Here is a 12,964-nt window from a genome sequence, read left to right on the forward strand (position 1 = left end):
ATAAAATAATAAGACACGGTATGACCTCTCATGCTCCCAAAGTGCTGTCTAATACACACAAAGTTTGCAGACTATCAAGGATCAAAACCTCTACCAATCTACAACTAATTACAAAACTCTAAGCATATATAAGTAAATATTTCTAAGCATAAATGACAATCAACAATACAAATCTAACAATGAACAATACATCATCACTTATTTTTATGCTGGAGCCAAACTCTGATGTTTTGCCTGCATCAAAAAGCGCAGTCTAGATGTGGAAAAGTGTATCCTCTTTCTCTTAGCCAGGTCTAAAAATCTCTAAAAACAGAAGTTTTGGCATTTTGCTGTATGCAGGTGTGATGACACAATGTCAAGGAGCAAAGACATCAGCAATGATCGTAGAGAAGCAACTGTTGCTTCCCATCAATCTGGAAAAAGACATTTCCAAACTATTTATTTTACAGTAAGAAAGAAGAGAAAATCATTCAAAGACAGCTCTTCCTGGGAGTGGAAGTCCCAACAAATTCAGCCCAAGGTCCAAACCACTGAATCCTCAGAGAAACTACCAAAACCCAAGTGCTACGGCTCAGACCTGCAAGCCTCAGTTAGCATGTTATATGTAAAAGTTCATGACAGTACGATTAGAAAAAGACTGAACAAGGATTCGGATATTTTCCTGGAGAAAGGTTCTTCTCTCTAAAAAGAACATGGCAGTACAGATTAGATTTGCAGAGTTTCTCCTGAACAAACCACAAACCTCCTGTAACAATGGCCTTTGGACTGGCGAGACCAAACTTTGGATAAAACCAAACACACCATATTAGCACAACACCTCATCCTGTCAAGCATGGTGGTAGAGAGGTGATAACTTTGATGACAGCCACAGGACCTGGGCACCTTGCAGTCACTGAATCAACCATGAACTCCTCTGTATACCAAAGTATCCTAGAGACAAATATGAGCAGCAGCAAATTGACAACAGAAAGACTGAAAAAGGAAAGAATCAAGGTGTTGCAATGATCCAGTCAAAGTCCAGACCTCAACCTGGTTAAAATCCTGTGGTGGAACTTGAGGAGAGCCATGCATAAACAAATGGGTAGAAACCTCAATAAACTGAACCAGCATCGTTAAGAAGTGAGGCTTGGATTAGCTTTTGCTAAATAAATAATGTCATGCTGCAATATGTCTTAATGTCACGTGCTGTTGTTCACCTGACGTTATATTACATAATTTTAGAACCATTTTGTATTATGTCTTGATTCGTTAAAGCTTTGAGCTGGTTGAAGGTGTACTTTCTTCTTCACGTGACTGCATTAGGGTCATTACTCCTCGTGCTTGCAGATAAACGAGGGTGAGTAAAACTTAAAAATCTTGGACTAAAGTAGAAAAAAGTCCCAGAAGGAAAATGGCAGTCAGGCACAACAATGTCATTTAGGTTGATTAAAAGTGATATACACACACTTCCTCCTTCACAGATATTTTGATGTATCATAGATGATTGTCTTCATCGCATCACATACCCACTGTATTGTGATTACTTTTTGATTCCCACCATTGCAGGAGGACATGCATTTCTTTTTACCCAAAGTGTAAAACTTCTACTGACAAACAAAATGTTTTCCAGGTTTGTATTTGTGTCGCTGAATGTGCCGGTTTGTGTGTGTGTGTGTGTGTGTGTGTGTGTGTGTGTGTGTGTGTGTGTGTGTGTGTGTGTGTCCACATGCCAAAGGAAACAGTAACTGCTCTTGCAGTCTGAGCTGCCTGGCACTCATTTCATGGCTGAAATGATGACTCACTGACTATCACATCAACACCAGCACTAACAGGATTTCTCTTTAGTTTCTTCCATCATGAAAATCTCAGCAGCATAGCCAACATCTAATATTTTATATTTTTCATGCATTAGTTTCAAAGTTTTAATGCAAAAGCAATTTCAATCATTATTTTGGGAAATAGCTATTTTATATTTTAACACCTTACTGCCACTTAACCCTTGTAAATATAAACCAGATACATTTATCTTGTCTAACGGCTGAGAGAAGCACATGAAACATGTTTAACATGAGAACCCCTCATTGCATGTAGGGTTTTTTAGACATCTCTGGAGGTCCGTGATGTGACACATTCACGTATGTCAAATATGAAATTGTGGGAAAAAAAAAACAACAATCTCACGTTAGTTAAGATGAAGGTTTCTGACAGATAAGGGCCAAATCAAGTCCTGCAGCTAAATTATTTGCTATCCTGAGCTATCTGCAAAGGACAGTGTTAATGAGTGAGAACTCAAAACTGTAAGTGACATGAAACCACTAAAATCTTTGTGTCATATTGATAATTTCAGTGGATAGCTCAACTAAAGTTTCTGTACCTTAGATGCTTCTTACACTTCTAATAGTTCTTGCAAGCTGTTTTTATACAGCACTGTGCAAACGTCTTTAGCTACCCCTCTCTGACTGCTTTTAGTTCTGTTCTCTGTCAGGATGATCCCACACTGCTTCAATAATAACGAGGTCCAGGCTCAATCCATCGCTAATAGTGTTATAGTATGTTTTTGTGTATCAACTTTTCTCCCTGTTTCTGTTCTTTTAGAATGGCCCCTTCTGATAATGGTCAGGCACAAGGAATGAACTGATTAAAGTTATTGAAAAGGCTCTCACACAAAAAAACGCTTTTAAAGACCTTCTGAAAGTCTGGATCATTGTTTGTTAAGACCACTTTTGGAAATTTACAAAAAGTCTGGCTCATTTGAAGATAAATATAAAAAATAAGAGGTTGTTTGAGATTTTTGTACAGTACTATATGTGCCCAAACAAGAAGAAAGTGGGATTTAAATAGTTTGTTTCAGAGAGAAGACGCCTAAGGAGCATCAGTGAGGCTATTTTATAACACAATATGTGTGCGTTATGTTTATGGAATGATTTGTGTTTGTATCCTACTGCAGAGGCAGCTCCAAATGAAGGTATGCATATGAATGTTTCATGCTACTGTCATTCTCATTACTAATTTGATGCAGACATCTCTTTGTGTGTGAATTAATCAATATGTAATTTTGTTTAATTTGCTGTGTCACTGGGAATAAATGGGTTGCTGAGTAATCCAATAATGACCCACAACACAAGACTGATGTGTGTTTGTGTGCGTTAACATGCCTGAGTGGATGCGTCCCTGAGTGTGTGCATGCGTGCGAGGGTGACTTTCTCCCAAATTAGCCACTGAGAGAGCGAAAGTGTGCGCATTTCATCAGACACACCCATACACATATATACACACACCCGCAGTCGTGTTTCAGTCATTTCAAAAGACATTATATTGACTTACCTTCATTTCCTAGAGTCTCACCCTCATTAACACACACTGCCTGCTTTATAGCCAACAGGGAGACCATTCACTTCCTGTTCTAATCATCTGCTCTGCTGCTGTTAACAATTCCTCATCAGCCACAGGAAATGATTAGCAGGTTTTCTACAGTCATGGGTACACCAGCTTCGGGGTCATATTCTGGTCTCTGAGCAAATGTGTTGGCACATTTATTCAGAAGCTGATGCCAAGACCTTATGAGACATGATCATTTTTCACTTTACACTTCTGCGTGAGTCACAATGCACTGAGCAAATTCAAAATCCTGCCAGATTTCCAAACACCTCAGCTCAAACGGCCTCTCAACATACGAGAAGCAGCCTCTGTCTGTCTGACGTCTGTGCGCCTTTAAATGTTGTGTTTGCGTCTTGTCTCTGCAGCACATCCTAATAGTTCAGAGGCAGCTCTCGGTGCTGGAAGAAGAGCTGGAGGAGTTTCGCTTGGCTCTCAGACAGTACATGGAGTGCGCCTGTGCCCAGACTGGATGTTTGCAGTCAGTTTATATTCTCTTTGTTCATTTGTGTCAGGGATTTACTGCTTTTATTTTTATCCTTTCTATTTTTCACATTTTTGTAAAGGCTTGATTAAGACGGGCAGACAGACAGGTCTTGTGAAGCTGCCCTAACCTGAGACTAAAAATATTTCAGCTGCTTTTCTGGCATTAGAAACTATTTTTAACATATTGCTTGCATTTCTAATGAATTATGCAGCTTAAGGAACAGAAATCATAACGCATGTGTTTTAATAAGATTCCACTGAAATGCTGCATAAGCAAAACTAAACATCTTCTAGCAGTGAAGGAAACAAAGTCACACTCTGATATAAAGACAAGAGCCTCACCTTTGACCTTTTGATAATTATGTCAACTCGTGGACCAATTAGAAGAATGAAGGTGATCTTCAATTCCAATATACATTAAATGCCCACTTTATTAGGGACACATGTTCAACCGGTCCTTAATGCACTTCTGGACTGGTTTTCATGTAGCGCTTCTCTACTCAAGCAAATAAGGCGTTTTCTACAACATGTCCCATTCACCCATTCACACACACATTCCAACCCACTATCATGGCAAAGCATGTAATAGACAGCGTGTCCATTTCCCCCTTTGCTTCAAAGTGTGAAATGCACATGCATGAAGAAGTTGCAATAAGCTGCAGTACCAGCAGAGGGAGATAAATTATTTCAACCCAACATGAAAATAATCACAGGAAAGTGTTCAAACAGACACTGATATGTAAATACGTATTAGCCACCTAGCGTAAAATCTTTCTAGCATAAAAAGACCCTGGAATATACTGCCTCATACCTGCCTCAGTCACTTAATGACTTATTGGCCTTAAATGTATTATGTCCCTCTGATGGAACTGCAGAGGGAGATACTATTATTTATATTATTTCATTTTACACCACTGTTAATCCTTTTGTGGAGGACAGGAATGACACCTGTCCTCCACAAAAGCCTGAGCAGGCTTACTGCAACAAGCAAGAATAACTTGCGGCAACTTCTTCTAAACAGTAAAAATTAATGCTTACTTGCACAAATGAAAAACAGAAAGGTCAGATGTTTGTTTAAAGGAAGATTAGTTAGAGTTATGAAGAAGGCCGAAACATATTCTTTATATGTCGAACTGTATGATTTGAACCTTTAATTTAAAAAAGTAATTTATTAAATCACTAGAGAAATATGAACATTGCTAAACTATTAATAAGCTACTAGTTCACCACTCCCCAATACTACACAGCATCCTTTGTGGCCTATATCATATGTGTATTACAGTGTAGTAGTGAAATTTAAGCTTGACTAGTGACTTAAATCTATATCAAATTAAATACATATGGCTGGTTTGAGCCATTGTCCTCCTAATAGGAGTAAAGAATCAGTCTTCTGTTATAGCTCAGGACATTTTGTGAGTTCTACTGTTGTGTGCGATCACAACAAAGCAGATAAAATAACATTTGCATTTCTGCCTGCCAAAACCTCCCAAAAATCTGAAGCTCTGTCACCCGAGTCGCTCCGTGAGTAAATTCAGCAGGACAAAACAAATTGCTCTCACATACTGTCACTCTGGTTTTAGATTAATCCCAGCAGCCTAAAGGACAGCTTGACATTTATATGCTTTGTCATGATTGCTTCTCTAAATACTCAGTCATGTTTCAGGCTCACTTTTAAGTTAAACTGTGATTAATAAAACACTAGCCTGCTGCATGAAGCCTCAACATCAGGACGAAACCACACAGTGTTTTTGACAGACCCACAATACCCGCATGCTGTCAGAGTGTAGGACACAATTCGGGCAGAGAAGCTGTGTTGGGCGACATGATGCGGCACACTAATTAGTAACTGCATGACTTGTGCGCTCTCGTGTTTTGTATTTGGCAGCATCGCAGTTCAGCGGCTGGCAAATGAATCACGCTTCATTCTCTATGAATTCTGGGAGCACAACAATGTGTGGAAGAAGTAAGTGTTCGCCTGTCAGAATGTAGTTGTTACTTGAATGTATGTTTTAACATGGAATTTTTATACATATTGTTGTGTCACATCATGTATATTTATCAAAATGAATGATCCTACTTAATTTTCCCAGTTCTATATATAAAAAAAGACAGTCATTGACCCATCCCTTCCCAAACAAACAGCTTGCAATCAAGCATTCCCAGTGTCAAATCACATAGCTAAATGTAATATAAAAGCACAGCGTGGGAAAGCAAATGTATAACAAGATCATTTTGTTTGGTTAAAATCACAAATCAAAGACAAAACCGTTGTGAATAATGCAGACCTGCCAGCATTTCAGGACTTCAGGCTGCATTTCTGCCACAGTCTGAAGAACCGTGAAGGCAAATATTGAGGCGACAGCTGTTTTTCCTTAACTGCTCCACTGAAGTCCAGCTGTTGTCACAAATGCAAAAGACTGTATAAGAAAGATTAAACCAGATAAGCGAAGGAAAGCCACTGGCTGTAGCAACAACAAGCATGGAGGAGATTTAAATAAAGTAGAATCAAAACACCTAAAACACTGGATCTGAAGTGGAGCTTCTAGGGACTTGATATTTATGAGCTCGACCGAGTGGTTAACTTGATAAAATCATATATCATGAAAGTTGGGCATAGAATTCTGCCTTAGGAAGTGAGGCCAGAGCAGAAATGCCTGCATCAACTTGATTTATTTCTAATGACCACCAGGGGGCTTCGTCTATAGCGGTCTGATTATATAGAGGTTTCTTACATGTGCACATAGTTGTTCACATTATTGGACATTATACAACCAGATAGTAAAACACAAACCAGAAACAGATTGTTGTCCTTCAAACTAAAAGTTTTGTGTCATATTTTGAAAGGACAACTTTTACTTTTTAGGCAACAGTCCATTTCCAGTTTGTGTTGCACTTTTCACAGTTTCACTACCACCTGGAAACTGTTTCCAGACAAGCTGGTATGATTGCAGCAACCGGTGATTGCAGCAACTTGATAGTGACCAAAACAATCATAAACCAACGGGTGAAGGAATACACATTTCTCCCTAGCAACCAGTGGTTGCCAGGTCTCTAGGCGAGCGTGACTGATGCCTTATTCACTTGACCCAATCATGTAGTTTGTGGTTATGTATCCACAAAACTTCAATAGATGTCTGTAAGAAAATGAGCCCACTGCTCACTTGATTACCTCAGTAAACACTTTCCTAGTTTCTGATCTCAGTTGTTAGTTTCTCGGGGGTTTTTTATTGCAGATTGTTCAGCTAACTTATAACTTATAGACACATTTCCATTGCTGGAAAAACAATCCACTTTTATGGATTTTATGAATAAACCTTTATGACTGTTTATGTCCAAATTTTATTTTACCATGTTTGTTATATATAAATATATTTTTTTAATGGTTTTTTATGCTATTGTTCACATGTTGTCTATGGATGTACTGCCATGAACACTTAGCCAATGAGAAGTGTTCAGCTCTGCAAGTCCTGCCCCTAAAGATCATAAACTTTCAGGAAGTAAATCAAGTTGAGCACATTTTAAGGAATTGTTGGTATGGCAGTTTTTTAGTTGCTTTTGTGTACATGTTTACATATTTCTGTTTTTGTTTAAAGAATTTTAATTTATTGACTTTTAATAGCAAATAATTTGGAAAACTAGTGTTACGCAAACAGCTGAACTCAAAATCAATATGAGAATTATTCATTTATTTACTAGAAAGAAATTATGTAGAAAACCTGCCATGACCCCGATTTGAACCGGGGTTGCTGCGGCCACAACGCAGAGTACTAACCACTATACGATCGCGGCTGCTCTGACCTGAAACCATCTTTGAGTTTTCTCTTTTCTGCTCTTCAGTCACCTACAGACCAACTACAGTAAAACCTTCCAGAGGGGGAACGTGGACTTCCTGGAAACTCCTGAGACCATTACCACCATGTTGGTTCCTGGTAAGAACATCCATAGCATCAACAGTGAACTGTGTGACATCAACAGGAAAAAGATTAAGACTGATTCAGGCAGCTTTTGCTGGGGCTGCCGTTAATCATAAAAAGAATCCTCTCCAGACAAACAATCGATTTTTTAAGATTCAAATCAGGGCTCTGCAGTGTTTGAAGTTATTCAAAGGTCATGCTGAGAGATCTCTGCTTTGAGATTTCACCCGACAAATGTGATTAAGCATCAGAGAAATGAGATTGGTTAAGAGCTTGACACTGGGAAATCAACAACGACTCAGTCTACTTGTCTGCACAGTTAACAGTGACTTTTCTTGGTTAAACGTGGCACAATTTGCTCTCCTGGAATAATTTAATTTTTAATATTTTAGCATGTGTTTTTTATGGTTATTTTGTGGGGGTTTTCTCTTCTCTTTTCTATTTCTACCTTTAAAAGTGTCACTTTCAGCATTGGGCCAGTTATTTTTGTTTTGTGTTTCCACTGCAGCCTCCTGGTGGGTCCTCAACAACAACTGAACGTGGACACACACTTCTCTTTACTGATGGGTGCAAACAAACAGCAACTGGCCAACACATCTGGAAGTCCACAGCAAGAGCAACAATGCCGCCCTACCCCTGACACACGCACACACACACGCGCACACACACGCACACACACACACACACACACACACACACACGATGAACACATTTTGTGAAGTCATGGTGATTAGTATCTATTTTATGACCTCCATGTTCCTTCATAGTTTGGTGGTAGCTCAAATAGCTCACGCGTGTTTGTTTACGTTCCTCGGCCATCCTAAAAGCAACAATCTCAGTAGACAGTGATCAATCTGATTATCTCATCGCAGTGTTTGACATGACATCATCTATAGTCCAGAGTAGTTCATGAGACAGGTGTGTGTGTTTGTATAGGTTAATTCGTGAGGACCAGCGTGTAAAGTTTTTGTCCCCATTGTTGGTTTTAGGGTTCAGTTGATTTGGGGCTGGGAAGTCTGTTAAAGAATGTCCTCACAGATAGCCATACAAGTATATAGGTGTGTGTGTGTGTGTGTGTGTGTGTGTGTGTGTGTGTGTGTGTGTGTGTGTGTGTGTGTGTGTGTGTGTGTGTGTGTGTGTGTGTGTGTGCGCGTGAGACGAGTGTGTGACGTGTGTGTATGCATCTGTGTGAGTGACTGAGAGTGACTAGTTGATGAAATTGTATCAACTGTAGCAGCTCTGGAGAACTGTTGTTTCAGCATTTATTGAGTTAAAATGAGATAAAAGCATAAATAAAGACGATATTATTGTGTATTTGTGGGCTTCTTTTTCTCATTCTGTGAGTGGAAATGATTTCATCTCTCTCTTGGTGTTTTTTTCACATTTGTCTCTCGTCACAATATCTTAAATATGACAAATCAGCCTTTTTCTTTGTTTATATTTTTATGATTATGATTATAAAAATATAATTATTTTTATGATTACGTAAAAGTGATATTTCATGCACAAGCGTTATTTATTAGCCTTATTTAATATCTACATTAATTTACTTAAAAATAAAGCAGGGTCATGTGAATAAGACCAAAGCAAACACATTTAAAGCCTAACACATTCTGACTTAAGCTTTGCATTTTATTTCCATATATATACTTAGCTAAGCAAACTGCACCACTGTGTGGACAGATAGCAGTACTGAAGCTAGGAGCCACTGCTACTAATTCTTTTTCTTTCACACCCAAACAGGAAAAGCAACTCTGACTGAGCTGCTCCACTATAGGAACAGTATGACCTTCAGCACATAATGAACACCACACTCACTTAAAAAATAAATTTATTAAAACAATTTTAATTAAACAACAACCCTTTTCTTTTAGTGTCTTTCCACTCAGTGTTTCCAAAAAAAAACACTGAGTCCAAAAAAGCTCAAGGAAAGGTAAAGTGCATCTTCTGAGCCCATCAATTTGTTCCTACCAAGCTGTTGGAACAGTGTAGTATCCAGTAATAGCATCCAGCTAGCAGAAGCATCCAGCTAGCAGCAACGGCCATCTACCAGGAAGGATGGTTCAGTGGAGTCATCAGATGAGGATTTTCCTAAAGTGGTTCATCCAGCAGGAACAGACTACCACAGGAAAGAAAAAACAGCCTACACACAAGTGTGCAGGGAAATTAACCAAAGCATATTCATGACTTCCAGTACCACTAAGTCAGTGTCAATGTCCCTAACGGCTCATCCAGCAGTCTTACCATCATAAAAATACAGGCTTGTTCATGTAAAAATATAAACAGAAAAAATAAATGCTATTCAACAAATTTTCTTAGGCATGAACAAATAAACTCGATAATTGTCCTTGTATTGGCCGCCATATTAAGATGGTAGCCAGCCTTGCTTATCCACTAGCTTGTAACAGTCAGCTATCCAGCCTGCTAATAACCTCATTCACAGATTCTACAACATTTAGCTTTCTTCCTTAACAAAATATCACAGTGGTGGATTTGACATCTTGCTGCAGCATAATAAGGTACATCATCATCATCATCAACTTTTATTCGCCACATGCAGTAAACTGCAGTGAAATGAACCCGCCCTCCGACCTTACACACACAACACAGACATCACATGGGGATACAAGTCACAGAACGGTTGCATTACAGAAAAACACTGAAATGTACACTACAATGGGAAAAGTACAAGAGGAAAAAAAAGAGACCTCTACTCATGCTGGGCTACAGGAGGACAGCATGAGAACAGGAAACAAAAAAACTCCTCTGCACAAAAAAGCACATAAATGTCCACAGCACAACATTATGGAGCACGTGACCAGCAACAGGGTTGGGTAGGGAAAAGGAGTAATCCCAGGCAACACAACAGCCATCCTGCCACTGAGCCGACTCACCAGCGCGGGCTCAGACCCGCCTCGTGTTCCCAGGAGGCAACAAGCATCGAAGGCGTTGGAAGGGGAGGGGGGATGTGTGAGTGCTTATCAGTGTAAGTATGTGTGTGTGTGCGTGTCCATAGTTCAGCTGAGACAATGTCCTTCGCCCTATCAGGCTAAGTAAACAGTCTTCCAGCCAACCCAGGTGGCCTTGCATGGGATGGGAAGAATAGTCATCACACAGTCGTTATCAGGGAGTTTTTGTTCGGCTCCAGCCTTGGGCCGTGCAGCTGGCGCCGTGGTGTTCGCATGTTGATGTCGTTGATTTTTCTTTTATGCAAGCAGCTCAGTAGAATTTCAAAGCTGATCTTTAACACTCCGACACTGGTCTCTCAATTTCCCGTTGTAGAGCCGCGAGCCTCCCCATGATGGTATCAAACTTCTGGTCCGTGGTGTTGTCATTCTTTTGATTCTGAGACCTCACAACTGCAGTGAGCCGTTCTGTGATGTGATCCAACTTTCGCTCAAGGGTCTCATTTTGAGCTGGCCTCTCTTTGATGTATCCCATCATATGCTCAATGGTGTTATTTTGAGTCTTCACGGCAGCTGTAAGCGTCTCCAAGGTGTTAACCATGCTGCGTTCGTTGTGAGTCGACTGTTCGAGGGAAAGTAATACACACGAAACAAGACAAGGACACAAGAGGCTAAGCAGGTGTGAGGGGCTACTAGCCCTGCTATGTAGGGGTAGAAGGGCGCACAGGCTGCCTTGAACGACTAGCGGGTGGTGGGATCTAAGTCCGTACCCCCCTCTAGCGCGATTGACCCGGACACTTACTTCAGTAAGAATGGGGTTAGTTACCTGGCAACAGTAGGCACAAAAGGAGGACTCCAGGCCCGGACCTGCAATGATAGCAGCGCCTGCACACGGAATACTAGCACGGTCCCACTTAACTCCGTCGTCCTGTGCCTAACCAAATAACTCGGGTGCCCCTACTCCAAGGCAACCTGGGTCGGACAAAAGCATTCAACAACGACTTTTTAAACCACGTGGCTCTTTTTATTTATCTGGAGAGCCCTCAAAAAAACCAAACTTGGTTAACAATGTCCACAGGGCCCTGGAGAGCAAAGGGAAAACAGCAAGGAGCCTCCCCAGGACCAAAGAAATGAAAGAAATAAAATGAGGTAAAATAAATCAAAACAGACTGGTGAGACCCAGAGTTGGGAGTCCTCGACTCCACACAACCCACCCTAGTCACAGGAAAAACACTCACAACACAGCAGAACAGTAAAAGTTAACACAGCAAATATTCTGTCTAAAATGGTCGACACAGTCTCATCACATCATTTACAATGTCCGACACACCAAAGGAACATTTTCAGTCTTTACAGTTCACTCCAGTAAATTGTCTCTGGGGTGGGACGGACAGATAGTTCTAGGGGTATGTGTCATTAACCGGAGTTGCAGTCTGTTAGGCTGTCCAGAACTTCCACCGCCGGAATAGAATGTTCATTCTCTGGTCCACATCAAAGCAAGGAAATAAAACACAGAAACTGTACCTTTGCCCCTCCTGAAATGGAGCGTAATGAACCCACGGGTAGGTGAAACTTTTACACACAGCCAGCTGAAGCAGGGTGAACAACCGGAGCGTCGTCTGGGTGGCAGGGTACTCCAAACACCGCCGACATCGGGGCCCAAGATGGCGGTCCCACGGGCTAACGGAGCTACGGCAGTCCCCAGGCCGTGCGAAGTGAGGCCGCCCAATTCCTCTCCCGGAAACTCGCTGGTCCTTCGCCAGACAGCCAGCCGTGCTGTCTCGCTTTCTAAACGTTCTTGTCGCCAAACTCTACTGGCAACGCCGGGAAACTGAGGCCGATTGGAGGGGAGCGGCCGCTAGCCTTAGCTCTCGATTAGCCCCTCTGCTAGCGCTATCTCCGCCGACACTTCGCCCCGACGTTACACCCGTAAGGCCGCTGTAGCCGGGGTCAGAGTGCATACACGGACGGAAACCCAGCCTAGACTCGCTGCGGTACCATATACTGTCTCGCTAACCTCCCGTTTATACTTTGTTCGGGTCTCTTCCTGACCGCGGCCCTTTCCTAGCGTCTCTTCTCATCCGGACACGTGTGCTTTTTTTCTCCGCTCGTCTTCTCTCCCACCGCGCATGTCCGTCTTCTTCACGCTACGTCACTCCCTCTTGGCTGCTTCAGGCTGTAAACAACCCCGTGACCGTTTTCTAAGGGTTGTAAATATGTGCCCTCACACAGGGAAGATAAGGGGAAGGAAGAGAGGAGAAAAGTGCGACCGCCTTCGCCAAGAGCCAAACGAGAACATTCAAT

At 41.3% G+C, this 12,964-nt stretch overlaps 1 protein-coding gene across 2 annotated transcripts in view; it reads left to right on the forward strand.

Annotated features, from left to right (window-relative positions):
• necab1 (N-terminal EF-hand calcium binding protein 1) overlaps window positions 1-9,030 on the forward strand; it is a 53,468-nt gene extending 44,438 nt beyond the window's left edge. The window contains exons 10-14 of one of the 2 annotated variants that reach the window (XM_086279390.1): window positions 2,927-2,944; window positions 3,723-3,835; window positions 5,726-5,803; window positions 7,678-7,769; window positions 8,263-9,030. In XM_086279390.1, coding sequence (XP_086135516.1) covers window positions 2,927-2,944; window positions 3,723-3,835; window positions 5,726-5,803; window positions 7,678-7,769; window positions 8,263-8,291 — 330 coding nt within the window. In that variant the 3' untranslated portion in view covers window positions 8,292-9,030. The remainder of the gene's footprint in view (window positions 1-2,926; window positions 2,945-3,722; window positions 3,836-5,725; window positions 5,804-7,677; window positions 7,770-8,262) is intronic. The other variant, XM_086279391.1, reaches the window with a different exon arrangement.
• Window positions 9,031-12,964: the final 3,934 nt, after the last annotated feature.

Source organism: Aulonocara sp. 'chitande type north' Nkhata Bay, linkage group LG22, assembly GCF_057382095.1.
Source record: "Aulonocara sp. 'chitande type north' Nkhata Bay isolate Kocher_YH1m ecotype deep benthic linkage group LG22, A_spYH_male_GT1.1, whole genome shotgun sequence".
Classification (NCBI taxonomy): Eukaryota; Metazoa; Chordata; class Actinopteri; order Cichliformes; family Cichlidae; genus Aulonocara; species Aulonocara sp. 'chitande type north' Nkhata Bay.